The following is a 16,798-nucleotide window of genomic DNA, read 5'->3' as shown; positions in this document are numbered from 1 at the left end:
TTCTATTTCATCCTTCCCCACCCCCCTCCACCCCCACCCCCCACCCCCACCTGTCCGCCTAAAAACCCGCCAGTGGAGGAGTGTGAAATTCAGGCCAGAGGAAGGTGAAATTCAGGCCATAGTGCTAATTAAGGCAAGTACCAGAATACGACTACAGTCTGTCTAATGAAAGACACACACCAGTAACCAAGGACATGTGCGAGACTCTCTCTCTCTCGAGAGAGAGAGAGGATGGAACACTCTGTACTCAGGAGAAACACCTGAGTGTTTCTACTCTGCAACCTGTTTGTATATGGGCCTGCATCTGAAGAGTTGGCAGGGAACACAGTCCTGCCAACTCTGCCTGCCCCACAGCCAATTCATGCTGGAAAGGGCGCAAGTGGCTGCAAGTGGCACTTCCCCCCGCCTCCTCAACCGGGAGTAAGTCCCGCCTTAGAGAGCTGCCGGCCAATTTGATTGGCTGGCAGCTCGCCAATTCCTGGAGCGACAGGAGCTGCAGTGGACAGAAGAGGACATTCCGGAAGAGGCCTGGATGACAAAGCATGGTAGCAGCGGTGGTGACACCAATCTGGCCAGAGATTGGTGCCATCAATGTAACCACAGTAACAGAGTGAAGGAAAGCCTGGTAGCAGCTCACAGAAGGAGGCGGCACACTGGAAAGAGGCAGCAATGTCTATACCCAGTGAGCAGTCCCTGCCCCTATCCCACCCGTTTGAATGTCACGAGGCCCCGCAGAGAGGTCAAAAGTGGGAGTTATGGAAGAGGCACTACCTCCAACAACAAGCAGCATTGGGCCTTCACACAATGTAGCAGAAGCACCAAGTCAGTTCATTTCTTTATGCTGTGGGTCCAGCAGCAGACAAGATTCTCCTTAGGTAGGGGATAGAGGAGTCCACTGTGGACTCTGACACCATTCTCAAAGCCTTCGACACATATTTTAGGCCAAAGCAAAACTTAATGATAGAGCAAGCACATTTTAACCAAAGGCCCCAACCAAAGGTGAATCGATTGAATTATTTCTCACCACCCTTCTGGATATGGGGCACTGAAGGACCAGCAAATCCGTGATCGCACAGTCATGGGCATCTATGATGAAAAGCTCCCTGACTTTCTACAGACCCAACACGGCCTTACTTTAGATGAAACAGTCCAGTGTGCATGGCAGGCTGAAGGCTGAAATAAATTGGGCTATAATTCGGTGCGGCTCCGAGGCTCTAGATGACTCTGGTTAACTGGGTGGGCCCACAGGCTGCGGCCTCACCCACACAAAACCCCGCCAAAACAGGCAAAAGGGCAGGAAGCCTCACTGCAGCAGCCATTTTGGGATGTTTATATTGTGGTGCGAAGAAACAACACCGGCACCAAGACTGTCCATCAGGGGGTGCAGAATGCTTCCAGTGTAGGAAGACTGGACATTTCAAACACTTCTGTAAGTCCAACAACTTCAACTGATGAAGAAGACAAGAGAACAGCTGTGAAACACACTCAATCCAAGAAATTGGAAATCAAGACAGAGACAAGAGTTTCTAGGGGAAGCAAATGCTTTTAACCAAGACTATTGGTCAGTTTCCCTGCAAGTTAAAGGCTTCAATATCACCTTTAAAATTGATACTGGAGCTGCCGTTAACATGCCAGCAGATGATCTAGACTGGCTTCTGCCAACACGCCTTCATCCATCAGATATTAAGTTGCAAGGTCCAGGTGGCAAACCCTTCCAATAAAGACAGGATAATTGCTCCTCTTAGTTACAAGTAGTGACAGATCATTGATTCTCTCTATGTTGTTCACAATCAACACACATCCTTGAGTGAGTGGAGATGTTGGTGTACTACTGCAAATCTTGGAAAAACCAGATGAAGACCAACATTTGAACAACTTGATGCCTTTCATGGAACAATCATTGTGTTCTTTTGTGGAAACAGTGGAATTTCAGCCTACAGCAACTGAGGAGGTTTATTCAGTCAGCAGTGATTTCCTTTCCATTACAGAGATACCTTCCACTCGACCTGGGTGGGTGGATATTGAGGTTGCTATCTCTCAGTTCTTTACGAAACTAGGCCAAAGGAGGCGGATACAGAAGGTACTGAGGCAGGCAGTGCCCATCCGAATGAAGACCTTTTGGACCTAAGTTGGCTCTTTCCTGAAGAAAGTTGCAACATTGGTTGATTGGAGGATGAGGTCCTAGAGGTTGGTCCATCATTCCAATTGATAGATGCACCATATGAAGTCTGATTTTTTTCTGAGGAGTCAGATGCGTTTCTAGCAGCTGAGTGCACTCAGATCTTTCTTCCGGTGAATCTACCAATGCAATACTTTGTCTATCGTTGGTTAACCATGAAGAGTCTTCCAAGAAGAATGACTTGCTTCATTCCATGCTTCAGTCCGTAGGGGATCACATTGCCAAGGAGTTGGTAGCACCTATTTTCAGAAGTAAGTGTCAATTAATGCTTGTACTTCAGCCCCAGCTGAAAATCTTCTTCCCAATAGAGCTGTATTACAGCACAGAAACCGAGCCAGAATCTTCAGAGTTTCTAAAGCTGCAGGTTCCTGTATTTGTCTACAGGACATTCGTCTACAGGAAATTCACCTTTATACTGTCTTTGAGATTCATCCCACTGTAACAAACAGTATTGTCTTATTTTCTCCTCAAAAATTCTTCCCATTGCCCACGGTGGAGCAGCCCCACACTGTGAAAAGTATGGCGATACTACCACTGCCTCCAGAAAGCAGACATTCTTTCAGAAATCCAATCAGGAAATCATCTTCTCTTCGCTTCCTGTAATGCCTACAGGAACTTCTCGTTGTCCAGATTCGATAGAGTTGCAGATCGGCAATACCTCTTTCGTCTTTGTTGCTGCCGTCAATGATACGGCTGTGAGGGTCTTCATTGGAGTTGAAGATCATTCATCTTCTCAGGTCTTTTTCCCTCCGTGTGCTTCAAGGGAGCAAAACATTCTTCAGAAAGTCCGAATTTCTCTAGTTCAAGAGATTCCAAAGACTGATGTCCTTCAGTCTTTTCTCTTGCATTGGCCTTTCATTGACAAAATTGCCCTTACAGTTCAGCGGTCCTGGAGTCTACTCTCCGCTTACCAGCAATAATGCAAAGATGCTGTCCCATTTCGCCAATGATGATGTCATCCATGGAAAAGAAGAATGTCTACATGTCTCCAAGACGTCTTCCCTCTAAGGGCTGAGAATACTCTGGGAGACTGGATCCCTAATAACAGTAACTTGGAGAGGGAGAGGAGTAGGAGTTGGATAGAATCTGTAGCAGTAAAAGGGAGGTACAGTAATGCAATGTAAGTAGTTAAAAATATATTTTCATATTGTTGTTAAGAAGTTGATAGAATACCTGGGGGAGAGGTACATACAAATTAGAAGCTGGAGTAGGCCATTCAGCTCCTCAAGCCTGCTCCGCAATTCAATAGGATCATGGTTGATCTGATTGTGGCCTCAGCTCCACATTCCACCCACCCTCAATAACCTTTGACTCCTTTGTTAGTCGAGAATGTGTCTACCTCTGCCTTAAAGATATCCATTGACCCCGCCTCCATCACTCTCTGGGGGAGGCAGTTCTGAAGATCCACAACCCTCTGAAAGAAAATAATTCTTCTTATCTCCATCTTAAATGAGAGACCTTTTATTTCTAAACTGTGTCCTCTAGTTCTAGCCTCTCCCACATGGGAAAACATCCTTTTAGCATCCACCCTGTCAAGTCCCCTCAGGATCTTATATGTTTCAATAAGATCACCTCTCAATCTTCTAAACTTCAATGGATATAGGCCCAACCTATCCATGCAAGATAAACACCCCCCATCTCAGTTATCCCAGGTGTAGTGTAATGGATTAATGGAATAGATATACAAATGAGTGATGAAGATAATGATGTATCAATGACATCAGGCAGTCAGGTGCTAGACTTGAGAGAGAAGTTTGAAAGTGAGAGAGGTTGGAATACATTGTACTCAGGAGAAACATACCTACTCGGTAACCTCTTTATGTATATCTATTGTTAATAAACCAATTTAAAACGAGTACAGAGGAAGACCACAGTCTATCAAGGGAAGATAGGTCACGCATATCATAAAGCAAGAACCACGCCAAGAGTCCACAGATCATGGTGGCAGTACAAAACTTTCAAATAACTAAATGATTATAAAGAAAGCAAATGGCTACTTCAGAGGAAACCTCTTCAACATTTTCCAGTAGCAGTAAGCCATAATGCTCTCATTATGAGATTGTGATACCAAATAATAAAGAAGGGAAACCTACACTTGAAGGAACCTTCAATGATGCTGTCTGAAGAACACAGGCAACAGAAAAAACCAAGCTTTAGAATCATAAGATGACAGAGAACAGGAGGAAGTCATTTGATATATTGCGCTTATGCTGGCTCTCTGACAGAGCTATTCAATTATTCCCACTGTCCTGCTCTTCAAGTAATTATCCATTTCCCTTCTGAATATTACTATTGCTTCCACCACCCTTTCAAGTTATGCGCTCCAGATCACAGTAACTTGCTGTGTAAATATTTTTTTCCCTAATGCCTCCTCTGCTTCTTTTGCCAATCACCTTTAATCTTCTAGTTACCAATCCTTCTGCCATTGAAAATGGCTTCTCCCTCTTTGTCAAAACCGTTGATGATTTTGAACACCTCCATGAACTCTTCTCTTAACCTTCTCTGCTCTAAGGAGAACATAATTCCATAATTTGGACAATTCCAAACAGTAATGACCCTCTGAGGGAAGAAATTCCTCCTCATTTTTGTCTTAAACTCTGCCCCCTAGTTCTAGATGCACCCGCGAGAGGAAACATCCCTTCAGCATCTACCCTGTCAAGCCCCACCCACACCGCCACCACGCCACCCCAGAATCTGGTGTGTTTCAGTAAGATCATCTCTCATTCTTCTAAACTCCAGTGAGTATGTATAGGCCCAACATGCTCAACCTTTCCTCATAAAGCAAACCCCTCATAGACTGGACTGTGGTTTCCGATCCTTTTTCAATGTTTGTTTGTTAGGCTGTCAGGCTTCACTAAATGTCACTTGAGATAACTGTGTAAAATTACACAGATGTAGCAGGGATTTGCACATTCCAGACTGTGTATCCATCTCCCCGATGGGATGGCTAAGATCAGGCCTGTAGGGTGTGGGAATTCCATGTACTGTACAACTAGGTTGTTTGTGCAAAGATTAAGCAATCCATAGAAGAGTTCCAAACTTGGGTGTTGTAATTATAATAAGTCAAACAAAATAACACATTATCCATAATTCACGAAATATATTACATAATATGCACACTTTCATTTCTGGTTGGGAAAACAAAGAGCTGCATTAATTTGTTTTTTTGCTTCATGTTGGACCTTTGCCAACTTTCTCCGCCATCTCAATCCCACCTTTGTGGCCGGTATCACAGACAGGGCAGTGCTTAATGCAGGTGACAGGGTCTTGGCCACCGACTGGAGGGCCTGCCAGAGCCCCATGTCACCTCCTTTGGGGTTGGTCCTGCTGAATTCAGTGTCCAGCAAGCAATTCATGGGCAGCAGCTGGCTACCCCCAGGATCAAGGACCCCGGATGGGGAGGCACCACCCCCCCGCCACGAGAGCTGCCGACCAAGGTGAGTAAGGGTAGAAGGGGGAGGGGGATTGGCAGGAAGGGCAGACGAGTGGTTCTATTTTCTGTATTTAGCTATTTTGAAATATTCTTTTTATGACATGTGAAGACAGGCACTTACTCTGAAAATGCTCTGGAACACAAGTTTCCATAAATAAACTGCAGTACACTCATCAATTTTAATGCAAGGGAAAAAAATCCACATGTACATAGAAACAGACATACATACAATCACAAAATCCTCATGTACATAAAAATACAGGTTCCAGCATTTGCAGTTTGTTCATTTCTCCTTTGGTATGAAGTAAACAATGAACATCTCCAACAATACAGAATCTAACTATCATCCCTTGACATTCAATGGCATTACCATCACTGAATCCCCCACTATCAACATCATGGGGGTTATCATTGACCAGAAGCTGAACTGCTCTAGCCATATAAATACTGTGGTTACAAGAGCAGGTCAGAGGCTGGGAAATCTGTGGCGAGTAACCCACCTCCTTACTCCCCAAAGCCGGTCCACCATTTACAAGGCACAAGTCAAGTGTGGTGGAATACTCTCCACTTGCCTGGATGAGTGCAGCTCCCACAACAGTCAAGAAGCTCAACACCATCCAGGACAAAACAGCTTGCTTGTGGCACCCCATCCACAAACGTTCACTCCCTCCACCACCACCGACGCACAGTGACAGCAGTGTGTACCATCTACAAGATCCACTTCAGGAGCTCACCAAGGCTCCTTATATAGCCCCTTCCAAACCCATGACCACTACCATCTAGAAGGACAAGGGCAGCAGACACATGGGAACACCACCACCTGCAAGTTCCCCTCCAAGTCACTCACCATCCTGATTTGGAAATATATCACCGTTCCTTCACTGTCGCTGGGTCAAAATCCTGGAACTCCCTCCTTAACAGCACTGCGGGTGTACCTACACCACCTGGACTGCAGCCGTTCAAGAAGGCAGCTCACCACCACCTTCTCAAGGGCAATTAGGGGTGGGCAATAAATGCTGGTCCATATCCCATGAAAAAGTTACAACAAGACTGTGATTCTCAGAAAGCATCAGCTCTTTTTTAAAATGTTTTACCCTCAAGTTCATGAGCAACCAAGGCCAGAATCTTCGGGTTGGCGTGAGGGGGCAGGCCCTGCTCGCTGACACGTAAAATGATGGCGGTGACATCGGGTGTGCTTCCCGATGTCACCGCGCGTCATTCCGACTTTCAGTTCGGCGGGTGCACACCGGGGTCGACAGCGCCCCCGCCGAACTGTCAAAGGCCCATTAAGGCCATTTAAACACTCGTTAAAAATATCAACGGAGCTGCCTGTCTAACCTTAAGGTTGGTGGGGGGGGGGGTGGTGGGGGGGGGGCAGGCGAAAAGCCCAGGCGGCCTTCACATTTATCATGAAGCCTCATCCACGGGTGGGATGAGGTTTCACGAAGTATTTACAAATCCAATAAATTTTTAAATTCAAATTCGTTGACAGGTCCCAGCTCATGTGACACTCTCACATGAGGGGACATGTCCGAGAAATTTATTTTTTCTTTATTTAACTTATGAAAAACGAGATTAAACTTCCTGAGGCAGCTCCGTGCCTCAGGGAGATTTCTGTGCTCTTCCGCGCGCAGGCGTGAAAGAGCCCGGGCCCCGACTCTCTCCCCTCCCCCCTCCCCCCGCCCGCACAGGGAGCGCTCAGCACTTCCGGGTGCGCGTCATGCTGGGCGGGCCTTAATTGGCCCACCCACGTAAAATGGCGGCGCCCAGCCGATTGCAGACGGCGATCAGCTTCGAGCCTGTTCCTGCTCAGCACCCCCGAAGGGGACAAAATTCTCCCCCACGTGTGAGAAAGTAATGGTTAATTGATTAGTCCTAACAATTGGTTCCAAAGGTCACTAAACATGCCCTCTGACCTGTCTGAACAGTTACTACTGATGACTTCAGATTTCAGTGATAAAAGCTGATTTGTCTCTTGGAACAATTGACATAGACTAAAATAGTGTCTGTCAATTTAAAATACTGGCATTGGCTGTCGGCATTATTGATAGCATACAACTGAAAGAGAAGCACGTGTAAATTTACATCTTCATTTTTAATTGTTGTTCAACCAGCTCAAAATCATTAACATTTTCTGTTTTTATTTCACAACCATTAATGTGCGTTCATCTTGTGCAGCAGAATCTTTTCCACAACTTCAATTCTCCCCTTCGCATCTTGAAGGTGCTGTCTACTTACTAAGGCACAATTCTATGCGTCCCCTCTGGCACCACACTCAGTAACAAATAGGCACTTTGTGAGGCTTGACAATGAGTGTCAGTACTGCAGCCAACTGCAGGACACATCAAGCAAGGCAATTAAGAGCATCGTCCCACTTCCCCCGATACTTTACCAGCGTTGTGGCCAGAGGAGGCCCACGTCATCTTCCCCCACACCTCCCCCTGCCAGTTCACCCCTCCCCTCATAGCCTCTTGGAGCAAGCCCCCCCCACCTCCACAGCAAGAACCCCGACCCCAGGCTTACCTGGGCTCCTCGGCATGGTGGGGGCTGTCTGTAGTCCCAGCAGCGGCCAGTGCTCCCGGCTGAAGCTGCTGGGACTACAGAGTTGCCGACCAATCTGATTGCCCAGCAGCTCTCTCTCTGAGGTAAGGGCCGGATGCCTCGCCTTAAAACACCAGTGTTAAATTGCTGCGGCTAAGCTGTTGGCATCGTGGGCAGTCCCGACATTTTAGCCGGGCCGGGGAGGCAGATGAGGGGGGTGAACAGGGGACCCGAGGAGGTGGGGACCTCCGTCCCCCATAAAATCCAGCCCCATGCATTTGTCCTTGGGATTTTTTTCCTGCGGTATAATTTTGGTTTAAAAAAAAAGTTGTTTTCCACATAGACCTGATTTGATCTAAATGTAGATTTGTTTTTAAAAAAAGGAGAAATAAGGTTAAACTTGGGGGAGAAACAGCAGCACGTTCAAAAAATAGTGGGAGGAGTGATCTGTAGACAGTCTGAGTCTGTGAAGATTGAAAGCTTTTGCAAACAATGAGAGAATAGCTTGTGCTGTGATGTGTACCAGCCAACACGATTCTTTCACAACCCTTGTTAACTGATTGATTGTCATGCACCTCATTTCCTGAACATGACCTCATTCCCCCCAAAGTGATGATGAACTTTGCCCTTCCTTGTTTCAAGGGAAGCATTGTTGGTGACCCATGAGTCGGTCAGAAGATGTACAAACCCTCCGAGTTGTTAGGGATCAGCCGATCTGTTGGAACAGTGCTGTTGTATTGTTCGTCTGCTGAAGGTTTGTTTTCCTGGCTGTTGAAAGAGGCAGTGCTAGAGAAAACAGGAGATCTGCAGTAACGAGGCACGGTTCACCGTGATGCAATCAAAACACCATTAATTCAACACCACTGGCTTATTATTTCGGGGGGAAGCAAGTCAATGCAGCATATATAGCACTGCCAAACAAGACCAGCTGCTCTGCTCTACAGTACAACAGCTGTTTCTGCACAAGTTGGAATTTCTACTTTTAATCCGATTGTATGTATTGAGTAAACTGCAAACTGAATGACTTAAAAGCATCAGACAGTCTTCTCTGAGCCCACAATGTTATTGTACTGATTCAACATTTGGTAAAACAGCCAGGAAATTGGCCTAGATTTCCGATCAGAGCACAGGCTGGAACCCGTTCATTGAGGGTTTTTTCAATATTCATGGGGTGTGGGTGTTGCTGCCTTCTCGAGCTATTGCAGTATGTATATGATGGTGCTCTGACTGAATTCTTAGATAGGGAGCTCCGGGATTTTGACCCAGCGATACTGCAGGGCCAGCTAAATACTTCCACGTTAGGATGCTGCGTGATTTGGAGGGGAACCTGCAGCTGGAGGTTTTTCCACGGGTCTGTGGCCCCTGTCCTGCTAGGCGGCAGAGGTCACAGGTTTGGGATGTGCTGTTGGAGGAGCCTCGGCGAGGGGTAGGTGGTAGATGGCATGCTGATCAAGAGGGATGCTTTGTCCTGGATGGTGTCGAGTGCCTTGAATATTAAGGAGTCTATTCCATTTCCCTCCTGACTGGTGCCTTGCAGATGGTGAACAGGCTTTTGTGAGTCTTTTGCCCTCTGACCTGCTCTTTTGGCCATAGTATTTATGTAGCTGGTCCAATTAAGTTTCTGGTTATTCACAGGATACTGATGGTGGAGGATTCAATGATTATCAAGGAACGGTGGTTAGACTCTCTCTTACTGGAGATGGTTATTGCCTGGCACTTGTATAATACACATGTTACTTGCCATTTATCTGCCCAAGCCTTAATGCTGTTCAGATCTTGCTGCATGCGGGCACAGACTGTTTTATTATGTGCAGGTTTGTGAATGGAACTAATCACTATGCAATCATCAGTGAATATCCTGACCTCTGGCCTCCTGATGGAGGGAAGGTCATTGAAGAAGCAGCTGAAGATGGTTGGGCCTAGAATAATGCTACGAGGAACTCCCACAGTGATGGCCTAGGGCTGAGATGATTGCCCTCCAACAATCACAACCATCTTCCTTTGTGCTAGGTATGACTCCAACCAGTGGAGAGTTTTCCCCCTGATTCCCATTGACTTCAGTTTTGCTGGGGCTCCTTGATGCCACACTTGATCAAATCTTGCCTTGGTGTCAAGGGCAGTCACTCTCACCTCACCTCTGAATTCCTGCTCTTCTGTCCATGTCTGAAGAGAAATGTTCTGGCAAACCCAAACTGAGTTGTAAAAAACAAAAATAAAGAAACAAAAAACTGCGGATGCTGGAAATCCAAAACAAAAACAGAATTACCTGGACAAACTCAGCAGGTCTGGCAGCATCGGCGGAGAAGAAAAGAGTTGACATTGACATCAACTCTTTTCTTCTCCGCCGATGCTGCCAGACCTGCTGAGTTTGTCCAGGTAATTCTGTTTCTGTTCCAAACTGAGTTGTGCTGAGCAGATTATTGGCCACTTGATAGCACCATCGACAACCCCTTCCAGTATTTGGTTGGATTGGATTTGTCCTGCTTTTTGTGGGCAGGACAGATTTGGGTAATTTTCCATTTTGATGGGTAGATGGCAGTGTTATAGTTGTAGTGGAACAACTTGGATAGAGGCATGGCTAGTTCTGGGATGCAAGTCTTCAGCACCATAGCCGGGATGTTGTTGGTGGCTATAGCCTTAGCTGTGTCCAATGTGCTCAGCCATTTCTTGATATCATGTGGAGAGAATTGAGTTGACTGGAGACTGGCAGCATCCAATGTTACCATCAGTATTGTGATTGGAATACATTGGCTATTATTTCAATTAATCCACTATTCTAAGATTGTGCACACTTTTTACCCTCATGTTGTGTATATCACAATAGTGGCTACTTCAACAGTGATTTATTGGTTGTGAAGTACCTTGTGGATGTCCAGCGAAGATGTTATTGATACTCACCTACTTTAACAACTCTTAGTAGTTCCAGTTTAGCAAAGATATCTTTCAAGTGGACTGGACGAGCCGAATGGCCCACTTCTGCTCCAATTTCATATGTCATACATAAATCCATGGGGCTGGTCTCTCACTGAGTCGGGGTGTTTTGGGAGCCCTTTAAAAATGGGAGCTGGAACCAAATTCCGGTATTGCTGACCCCATTCCTGGGGTTTCCGATTTTCAGGCGTGCGTTTTAAGTGTGTGGGTGGTTCTGGTCACAGGCCCGCATCCTGCACTCCCAACCTGGCCAGCTCCATTGCAAGTATCAGCATGCCCCAGTCCTCTGCAATTTTCATGGAGTCCGGCCAACTTTTCAGAGTCATAGTTCGTGTCACCTCAAGAGGTGTCATGACCCATAGTCTGCATTAGGGGACCTTTTAAAGTAAGCTCAAAAGGTCATCCTCATGCCTCCCATGCAAAGGTAAAGCACCCCATCCACCCCCTATGGCCCTCATGACCCCCCCCCATGCCAAGGTATGCCCTCCCAAACAACCCCTATGGCCTCCTATGTCCATTCACCCAATATCGACTGCATAGACCAATAGCGACAGGAGGATATGTTAAAAAAAAGCTTGAAAAAAAAATTGATAACTTTCCAATTTCTTCAAAAGAAACTCCTTTTTACAAGAGCCCAATAAAAGTTTCAATCATCTAGACCCTTTAAAGTATCAATAGCAGAAATTACAATCACTTTGAAGCCTCTTGATGTAAATAAACATTGTGAAATTGACAGTATAGATCAAAGAGCCAGAACTGTCACTAAAGCAATATTTCCTCTGGGGCTCAGGCAAAATTTGGGCCAATGTTACTACAGACTCACAAGGCCTTATAAAATAGTCTTGATTCAGGCTTCATCCTGTAAACATGTGAACTCCACTCCAGACTATAATACTGCCTGATAAACTAAAATCCAGCAAAAGTCTCTCCAGGTGCCTACCTTTATGAAAGCTATCATTCCTAAATTTCAAATGATTCAAAACAGATAATGGAGAATTAAGTTTCAGATGTGAGAAATGGGTCCAACTCATGAAAAATAAGTTGGTAGGATGCATAATTACATTGATAGATACAATTTGAATGTCAAGCCAGAGTAATTGCAGTTGGTGGGGGACTTGACAGCTAGACAGTAATTTGTAAAGAATGCACATAAATTCCAGTCTTTACTGTATGACTAAAGCTGACCAAACCACAGAGAGTGATTAATGCAACAACGAAAACAAGAAACGCAGACTTTATTAAGTTCAACATGTGAAACAAGTAGTGACAAAAGAGGCAAAATAAGCTTGTAAATTCCAGAAAAAAAAAAACCTTCTGAAACTTCAGTTATAGATCAAAGTGTAGAAAAACCCAGACAGTCAAACACATCTCATAAACAAACAAGCTACAACATCTACACTATTCATGAACTGGCTTCAGCTTTATGTAGCGTTAACCGCATTCACGTGGAACATATTAGTTGATCTATTTGAACTAAATGTACAAATGCTCACTTTTTATTTTAATAAAGTACCAAAATTGTGTACTATGTGTAGAGTATTGGTTAAAAAGCACTTTGCCATTGCCATGAGAATAAGGCTTTCAGAATCAATCTCTCTGTTTTCAATGCTTTTCTTATTAACTTTATTAAAATATATCTTCTTTGTGCACAAGATTATGAAGTTGTCTTTCCAAATAAAGTCTAAATTCCTGCATCAGAGACAGGGACAAGCAAATTGGAACATTAGATTCAGTGCTTAGCTTTTGCAAAGCCAAACCAAAGTTGAATTTTGCAAAGGGATCGCTGAGCGGAATGAAATCCTGGACAGAGTATTAAGGTAAAAACCCGGAATCATTTTATCATTCGGATAATGTAATGATAGAGCACAGTAACAGTACAGTAACAGTACCCTGCCCCCCCTCCAATATTGCTCTGTGACTGAAGCAGTCCAAATGCAGCAAGACCTGGATAATATCCAGGCTTGGGCTGACAAGTGGCAAGTAATATTCATGCCACAAAAGTGCCAGGCAATGACCATCTCCAACGAGAGAGATTCTAACCATTGCCCCTTGACATTCAATGGTACTATCACCCCTGAATCCCCCACTATCAACATCCTGGAGGTTACCATTGACCAGAAGCTGAACTGGGCTAGCCTTATAAATGCTGTGACTAAAAGAGCAGGTCAGAGGCTAGGAATCCTGTGGTGAGTAACTCAGCTCCTAACTCCCCAAAGCCTGTCCACCATCTACAAGGCACAAGTCAGGAGTGTGATGGAATACTCTCCCACTTGCTTGGATGAGTGCAGTTCACACAACGTTCAAGAAGCTCGACACCACCTAGGACAAAGCAGCCCAATTGATTGGCACCCCATCCACAACCTTTCACTCCCTGCACCATCGACACACAGTGACAGCAGTGTGTACCTTCTACAAGATGCACTGCAGGAATTCACCAAGGCTCCTTAGGCAGCAGCTTCCAATCCCTTGAACACTACCACCTAGAAGGACAAGGGTAGCCAACACATGGGAACACCACCACCTGGAAGGTCCCCACCAAGCCACACACTATTTTGAATTGGAAATATATCGGCCGTTCCTTCACTGTCACTGGATCAAAAACCTGGGACTCCCTCCCTAACAGCACTGTGGGTGTACCTACACCACATGGACTGCAGTGGTTCAAGAAGGCAGCTCACCACCACCTTCTCAAGGGTAACTAGGAATGGGCAATAAATGCTGGCCTAGCCAGCAATGCCCACACCGTATGGATTAATAAAAAATAAAATAAAAAAAGGATGGAAGGAGAAGCATCTAAATATCATCTAAAGATTGGAATTTGACTCATTGACAGCCACAAGCTTGTATGAAATATTTGTGGAGCAAAAACAAGATGCAGCTCCCTGTCATCCATTTCTCATCTATGAAACAGGGTACTGTCAGTCAAAGGACCAGTGCACTGAACTGCTCGCCCGAATTATCTTTCAAGCAGGCTTTTAAATGGATTTCGAGCTCTATTACCCAAAACAGATGGGAACATGATTAGCTATGTGAATTAGGAACCTACACCAGTTGGCAGGGACCAATTGCCACTTTTGGGGAGGACTGGGCAGAGCAGGCCCATGTATGCCAACCACACATTCTCCAGATGTTGAAGCTTAAAAGGCCTCTTTGGGAGACTATTTTAACATTTTTATACAGCTCATGGGAGCAGAAATGTTCCTCTGGTACTCAAAAATATCCTGGCTTGTTACCCACCCATCCCTGTTCACTCCTACTCCCAGTTAGTCTTGCCTGCTGGAGGCTACATAACTCTGGCACACCAATTTTGCTCCTCAGCAGCTTGGTAAACTACAATGGGGCAGGCATTTGGCATCTGCAGCTTGCTGGAAAAATGCTAGTGAAAGTGGATCAGTCCGCCAATACCACAACCATTTGGTGGCTAGCTAGGCTTGCCAACCTTCCAGGATTGGCCTGGAGTCTCCAAGAATTGAAAGTCAATCTCCAGGACACTGCTGTGTATGACCCAGGAGAAAAATCATCAGGATATTAAAAAGATAGTTTTCCTTTGTCATTTTCTTTGAATATTTCTCTTTACCAGATATAATAATATTGAAAATGGGAAAAAAGGCTGTTTGGCTGACAGTCAACCATCATCCTATTGGGTAATGAGTCTTTTTGCTTTCCAATTGGCAGAGGAGGGCAGTACTTCACAAAGATGGATGTGTTGGCCGACTAATGGCTGGAGTGTGGGGGCAGGTCATGTGATGAAACCTCCAGAAATACATTTAATCACAGTTGGCAACCCTATAGCCAACCAGAAAATCCCTTCCATGGGTGCAAGAATAGGGTGAGAGAGTCACCAGCCAATTCAAAGATTTCATGACAAGCTGAACTAACATTACTGATCACATCGTTTTCCTAGAATAAGGGAAATTTTGAAAGGGTTATGGTAATGTAATGGTTTTATTACTGGATGAGTAATCTCGAGACTTGGACTTAATAATCCAAACAATGTAAGGTTAAATCCCATTGGAGCAGCTTGAGAATTTGAATTCAGTGCAAAATAGAAAGCTGGCAATTTAAAAAAGCATCAGTAAAATGGACTGTGAACAAGAAAGGGCCATTTTGTTTTAAAAGCCTAACGAGTTCACTAATATCCTTTAGCGAAGTAAAACTGACATCCTTAGCCAGTCTGGTCTACATGTGACTCCAGTCCCACACCAATCTAATGGACTCTTGACTACCCTCTGAAATAACTTACCAAGCCGCTCAGTCTGGCTCTGGCCCTTAGTCTGGCTTAATGCTTATTTCAATGAATAAAGTATTGGGAGGGGCAATAAATTGGGCATTTGGGAGCGTTCAGTATACACATGGGAATTTGAGAGTAAGGGTTCAAAATAAGTGGCATCTGGATTTTTTTTATGGTACTGGCGGGCAACATGGTAGCATTAGCAAAATTACCAAAACTGCCAACAGCCGATTCAATGGTGCCACCCAAAAAAAAAGCATGATTAACTTGCTGGTGGTGGGCATACTGGTAGTTTGTGTTCTGCATGTGTTTCTTTTATTCTTTTCACAGCATCTCTGTTGGATTAATGCTGTGATATGGCCTGGAGCTGAGTAAACCTGGCGGAACCCAAACTGAGCATCAGTGAGCAGGTTATCGCTGAGTAAGTGCCGCCTGATAGCACTGTCGACAACCCCTTCCATCACTTTGCTGATGATAAAGAGTAGACAGGTGGGGCACTAATTGACCAGGTTGGATTTGTCCTGTTTTTTGTGTACAGGACATGCCTGCGCAGTTTTCCACATAGCTGGGTAGATGCCAGTGTTGTAGCTGTACTGGAACAGCTTGGCTAGGGGTACATCTAATTCTGGAGCATAAGTTTTCAGTACAATTGCTGGAATATTGTCAGGGCCCATAGCCTTTGTACTATCCAGTGCCTTCAGCTGTTTCTTGATATCATGTGGAGTGAATCGAATTGGCTGAAGACTGGGGATCTCTGGAGGAGGCTGAGATGGATCATCCACTCGGTACTTCTGGCTGAAGATTGTTGCTAATGCTCCAGCCTTGTCTTTTGCACTGATGGGCTGGGCTCCCCCATCATTGAGGGTGGGGATATTTGTGGAGCCTCCTCGTCTGGTGAGTTGCTTAATCGTCCACCACAATTCACGACTGGATATGACTCTGATCAATCAGAGGGGGAATCAGTGAGCAACATATAAGAGATAGGCACTGGAAAGCTTCCAAATACAGTTACAATGCCCAGTGTTAATCCAGCGATAAGTGCCACCAAATACCAGAAAAAGCCCACAGAAATCACACAAGCAACATGAAAATCACAGAAGAGGATCAGAGGGTATTAATGCCCACTCCCCTTGCCCATATGAAACAGTCAAAGCTCAAGATGATTTAGGCTCAGTGGGACACTTCTGAATGAAATAAGTTACCCACAGCTGTGAGAATTTCTCGTTAAAATTGGACATTTTAGTTTAAGTAAATTGGTCTTGTAAAGATGGTGAATGAACGCGTGGCCGATCGAAGTGTCCTTAGTCTTTGGCCGGGATTTTCCAGCTCCACTGTGGTGGGACCCGCCACTGGGAATGCGGTGGACCAGCCAAAAGTCCACTGACTTCTGGCAGGGACTGGATGATCCCAGAGACGGGCAGGGCCAAGATCCTGCCCTATGTCAGCTCAGGAAATCAACTTTAGTACCGTAGAAAAACCAGGC

At 45.2% G+C, this 16,798-nt stretch overlaps 1 protein-coding gene across 2 annotated transcripts in view; it reads right to left on the bottom strand.

Moving 5' to 3' along the window:
• Nucleotides 1–16,798, bottom strand: part of LOC121270895 (paladin-like) — a 260,286-nt gene that overhangs the window by 27,088 nt on the left and 216,400 nt on the right. Inside the window, exon 20 of one of the 2 annotated variants that reach the window (XM_041176469.1) lies at nt 16,120–16,254. The exons of the other annotated variant lie outside the window; for it this stretch is intronic. Coding sequence (XP_041032403.1) covers nt 16,237–16,254 — 18 coding nt within the window. The 3' untranslated portion in view covers nt 16,120–16,236. Of the gene's footprint in view, nt 1–16,119; nt 16,255–16,798 lie in introns of those variants that run through there. 2 annotated transcript variants of the gene reach the window in all.

Source organism: Carcharodon carcharias, chromosome 28, assembly GCF_017639515.1.
Source record: "Carcharodon carcharias isolate sCarCar2 chromosome 28, sCarCar2.pri, whole genome shotgun sequence".
NCBI classification, from domain to species: domain Eukaryota; kingdom Metazoa; phylum Chordata; class Chondrichthyes; order Lamniformes; family Lamnidae; genus Carcharodon; species Carcharodon carcharias.
The sequence above is the reverse complement of the archived record's forward strand: the minus strand, read 5'-3'. Positions and strand labels throughout refer to the sequence as shown.